This window comes from Ahaetulla prasina, chromosome 2, assembly GCF_028640845.1.
Source record: "Ahaetulla prasina isolate Xishuangbanna chromosome 2, ASM2864084v1, whole genome shotgun sequence".
Taxonomy (NCBI): domain Eukaryota; kingdom Metazoa; phylum Chordata; class Lepidosauria; order Squamata; family Colubridae; genus Ahaetulla; species Ahaetulla prasina.
The window spans coordinates 18892068-18897455 of NC_080540.1; the positions used below are offsets into that span (position 1 = coordinate 18892068).

Below are 5388 nucleotides of genomic sequence, written 5' to 3' on the forward strand. Positions count from 1 at the left end.
AAGTAGCAGTGCCCAGCCACTATGGGCTTTGCTGCAGATCTGGAAGGCAGCACCCCCAAAATAAACAGGGCCAAGACTTCACATTTTGAGAGGTTTTGAGGATTCCTCAAGTACTTACGTTAACCATTCATTCCCCCAAGGGGAAAAAAAAAAGTAATGATAAGCCAGATTTTTAGCCTTGCTCTTTCTGGTGGCCACCAAAGAAATGTTAATGGGCTGCATTTTTTTTGCAACCTCAACCTAGGATATTTGATGTCTTAAGAAATAATTGCTTTTTAAACAATTTAAACAAAGTTTGGGGGAATTTATTTGGGAGAAAAATCACCCGTTTGCCTGCGTCTGCTAGTAACCACTTGGCAGATGGTTGGCTCATGTTCAGTTCCGAATGGCAATCTCTCGAAAGCTCGAGTGCACCCAAGGAAGAAACATTGTTTTTTTATGGGGGTTTGGAGCAGGGGTCTCCAACCTTGGCAACTTTAAGCCTGGAGGACTTCAATTCCCAGCTTTGCTGGCTGGGGCATTCTGGGAGTTAAAGTCCTCCAGGCTTAAAGTTGCCAAGGTTGGAGACCCCTGATTTGGAGGTCTTGCTTAACTCATCTGTCTTTTCCAGCGGTGATTATTGTCAGCCACGATGCTCGGCTTATCACGGAGACCAACTGCCATCTGTGGGTGGTGGAGGACCAGACAGTCAATCAGATCGATGGCGACTTTGAAGACTACAAGCGTGAAGTGCTGGAAGCCTTGGGTGAAGTCCTGGTCAATCGACCAAGAGAATGAAGCCGTGAGACGCAGGAGTCACCAGAACACGCGCAGCCTGGTTTCCATTTTTCCGTTGGAAACTCCACCCTTTCAAAAAGCAGGGCTTTATTTATGTGACACAGAGGGACAGATCTGAACGTAGGCAAGGAATTAAAAACTGTTGCAATTTTAACTCTTCTTCCCTTTCTCTCCCCCCTGCATGGAAAGTGAACTTCTCAAAAGGTGATGGGTGGATGGGTGTCCCATCCTGCCTCTCGCCTTGAGCAGACACCTTGGAAGACCACTCTCACTTTACAAATCTCTCCCCTTTCCTTCCACTATTTTGAGGAATAGTTGGAACGCAACATGTAAACTTAATAAATTAAAATATGGCCATCACTCTTGTGGATGGAGTTCCCTGACTTTTTTTATAGTTTGGTCAATACAGGTAGTCCTTGACCTACGACCACAATGGAGCCCAACATTTTTGTTGCTAAGCAAGACAGTTAAGTGAGTTTTGCTCCCATTTTATGGCCTTTCTGCCACAGTTGTTAAGTGAATCAGGGGTGAAATCTGAATTTTTTTGCTACCAGTTCTGTGGGTGTGGCTTGGGGGTGTGGCTTGGGGGGTGTCATGTGACTAGGTGGGCGTGGCTATGTAACCATGTGACTGGGGGATCAAAAGACAGAAACTCACTAACAATGTCCTGCTGGAGCAGGATTGGACTAGATGAACTCCAGGTCCCTTCCAGCCCTGGATTATCCTCTGAAGCCGCATCTAGTGCCAGGTTTGTACTCCTTCCTTCCTCTCCTCCTTCCTTCCTTCCTTCCTTCATTCATTCCCTGCCTCCCTCCCTCCCGCCTTTCTTTCTTTCTCTTTCTCTCTCAAAAACAACCCCCCCCCACACCCCATTTTTTGGCTAGTACCCAACTGAGCCGCATGATCATCAGGGGCTTTTTTTTTTTTTTACTTTTAAAAGCATTTTTTTGGCCGAAGAAAAAATGCTTTTAAAAGTAAAAAAAAACCTCTGATGATTGCGTGGCTCACCTGGGAATGGGGGTGGGCAGGGATTTTTGCTACCTGTTTTTTTTTTAATTTGAATTTATATCCCGCCCTTCTCCAAAGACTCAGAGCAGCTTACATTGTGTTAAAGGTTCTCCAAATCACCACCCGCCATCACTACCGGATCGGGCAATCCGGTCCGAACTGGGAGCATTTCACCCCTGAAGTGAATCGCTACAATTCTTAAGTTAGTAACACGATTTGTTACTGTATTGAACCTGGCTTCCCAATGGACTGCTTGTCAGAAGGTGACAAATGGTGATCCCATGACCCCAGGACATGGCGACAGTCATAAATATGAGTCAATTGCCAAGCGTCTGAATTTTGACCATGAAGATGCTCTAACGGTCGTAAGTGTGAAAAATGATCATAAGTCACTTTTACTATAGTGGTTGTTACCTGTTGCTCGGGTGTAGGATGAGGATGAAGGTTTGTTCTCTGAGCTTGTGGGTTGGGTTTCCGAACGTTTCATTACCAAGCTAGGTAACATCTTCAGCGAAGTTGAGGGGATGTCGGTGTCAGTATTCTTCTGTTTATAAGGGTTTCAGGTGTGGGTGTATCAAGTAAGGGTCTTGTGACAGGTCTTGTGATGAGATTACCTCAGGTCAGGGTTGTGGGGAGGTGAACTGATGTGTGTGTGGGGGTGGGGAATTACTCAGTTGAAGACGTTCCCTAGCCTGGTAACAAAACATTCAGAAACCAACCCACAAGTCACTTACTTACTGATGTAAGTTGAGGACTACCTCTTCAAATTGCACTTTTTGGTGTGTATTGTTTTCAGTCACTGGAGGACACCCACAATAAATGTGCGGAGAAAGCAAAACAAAGCTCACACTATTCAATACTCTACCTCAAGGGATGCTTTTTTTCTTCAGTTGGGAGAAACTCTGAGAGGACAGTGAAAACGTATTTGCCTGTAGAGATTGTGGATTGTCCACTTCCAGTGCAGCTTTCGAAGACAGGAATTCTCCCCTCTCCATAATTGTTTAATACACTTTCTTGTAAATTGCAGAAGGTTGGATTAAATGATCCTTGTGGTCCCTTGCCACTCCACGATTCTTTGGTTCTTTTGAGTCCACTATATCAGGGGTCTCCAACCTTGGCAACTTTAAGACTTGTGGACTTCAACTCCCAGAATACCTCAGCCAGCAAAGCTGGCTGAGGAATTCTGGGAGTTGAAGTCCACAAGTCTTAAAGTTGTCGAGGTTGGAGACTGTTGTGGCCCATCAGCAGCCTACAGTGCTGGTGGTGGAATCGGACAGTGATGAGGTGGAGGCGAGTCCAGGGCCATTGAGAAATGGGGTGTGGACTCCAGAGCCTCCAGAGACGGAGAGTAGTGAGGAGGAGGAGGAACTGGGGGAGCCTGTCCCTAATGCCCGAATGAGAAGAGCTGCCAGAAGGCAAGAGCAGCTCAAGCAGAGAGGTCATCTCGGGGGTAGGGCCAAGAGATAATTGGCCCCTCCCAGAAGGTTTAAAAAGAGACCAGCATCGGTGTCTCAGTTTGCCGGAAAACAATATTTTTTAAAAAATTTATTTACATTTATATCCCGCCCTTCTCCGAAGACTCAGGGTGGCTTACATTGTGTAAGGTAATAGTCTCATCCTATTTGTATATTTATATACAAAGTCAACTTATTGCCCCCCCAACAATCTGGGTCCTCATTTTACCTACCTTATAAAGGATGGAAGGCTGAGTCAACCTTGGGCCTGGTGGGACTCGAGCCTGCAGTAATTGCAAGCAGCTGTGTTTAATAACAGGCTGTCTTACAGCCTGAGACACACCGCGGCCCATTGGAGCTGCGCTCGTCCCATTCCCTGCTCTGGATGTTTCTCCGAGAAGACCTTGGCAGCTCTCCATTCTCTGCTCGAGACGCTTACCTGCAAAGGACTTTGGCAATTATTTAAATTGGACCAGGTTGGAAATAATGACAGACTGTTTTGTGTGAAAAGCCTTTGCTTTCTTTTGGGTTTCACGACGCTGGGAATGGGTCAATTCCTAGCTGTTTGAATAAAGTTTATTTTCATTAAGGACTGTGTTTGTTGCTACCTGCTCGAGTCTGGGTCACAACAGAGACCCTGCACTATATGGCAGCAAGACCCAATGGGGGAAAATGATCATAGCAATCTTTTCAACTGTTTCAACCCCTTATCTTGAGATATTCCTAACTTGGCAGTAGTCTAAGTTCCAAAGGATAGGCAGTCCCTTCCTTCTGGGTCTGTTTTACAACTCCCATTGTTCCTCTTTATTGGTCCCAAAGGTGCTTTTTCAAGAGGCAACTGGACTTCCTGTGTTTTCTTTGAAGACACTTCGCTTCTCATCCAAGAAGCTGCTTCAGCTTTGACTGAATGTTGGGGAATGTAGGAATCCTTCCATTCCCCGCCATCCAGTCAGAGGAAGAAGCTTGGATGAGAAGTGAAACGTCTTTAAGGAAAAACCGGAAAGTCCAGTTACCTCTTGAAAAAGACAACCATGACCTGGATGACTTGAGAATCTCCATAGACATCCTCCTTATTGGCTAAACCGCCTTGGGTTAAATAAGTATTAGTAATCAAACAGTTGGACCATAAGGAAGGCTGAGCGCCAAAGAATTGAGGCCTTTGAACTCTGGTGCTGGAGAAGACTCCTGCGAGTCTCTTGGACTGCAAGGCGATCAAACCAGTCAGTCCTAGAGGAGATCAACCCTGACAGCTCTTCAGAAGGCCAGATCCTGAAGATGAAACTCAAATATTTTGGCCACCTATAATGAGAAGGAAAGTCTCACTGGAGAAGAGCCTAATGCTGGGAATGATTGAGGGCAAAAGAAAAAGAGGACAGCAGAAAACGAGGTGGCTGGATAGAATCACTGAAGTAGTCGGTGTGAGCTTAAATGGTCTCCAGGAGATGGTACAGGGCAGGAAGGCCTGGGGGAAAGTTCTCTATGGGGTCGCAATGGGTTGGACACGACTTTGCAACTAACAAAAACAACAAATCAAACATCTGAAGGGAATCTCAGTGACTCATGCAAAATGGATGGAAAATGTAGTGGGCTGCTATAGCCATAATTGAACCAGGAACCTTAAGTGGCTTTGCTTCTTTTCAAGCTACACACTCATCTTGAATCTTGCAGAAGGTTAAACAGGTGTACTCGCTTTGTATGTCAACACTCATTATTTGCTGATTTTCAGTTTCATCTTTCTGAACTTCAGTATCTACATCACATCTCTTCCAATCCCATGAATACCTAAATAGGGCTCAAACCAAGGTTTTTTTCATACTCTATTAGGGTCACGCTACCCAGTTTCCCCAGTCATCCTCAAGATGCTTCCTAGATAGCAATAGGAAATAAACTTTTATTTTTTTTACACGTAAGGCAGAAATGCTTCTTAAGGTCTTTTTCATTTGCAATTTGGTTTGATCTTAAAAACAGGAGTTAGAAATCCCAGAGAAGTTCAAGCAATTTCTTAAGTTGTCTTCTGTACAAAACACCTGCTGTGATCCACGTAGCAGTGAGCTTGGATCAAATACATTTTCCACAAAGAAAATTGATGTTTTTAGGTAGTTATAGGAGAGAAAAATATTTACAGTGAGAGGTCTTTGAAATTCCAGTG

The 5388-nt window shown here is 44.8% G+C and overlaps 1 protein-coding gene across 2 annotated transcripts in view; it reads left to right on the forward strand.

Annotated features, from left to right (window-relative positions):
- Positions 1 to 1137, forward strand: part of ABCF1 (ATP binding cassette subfamily F member 1) — a 66971-nt gene extending 65834 nt beyond the window's left edge. For both annotated transcript variants that reach the window (XM_058168238.1, XM_058168239.1), the window contains exon 28: positions 611 to 1137. In XM_058168238.1, coding sequence (XP_058024221.1) covers positions 611 to 777 — 167 coding nt within the window. In that variant the 3' untranslated portion in view covers positions 778 to 1137. The remainder of the gene's footprint in view (positions 1 to 610) is intronic.
- The last annotated feature ends 4251 nt before the right edge of the window (positions 1138 to 5388 follow it).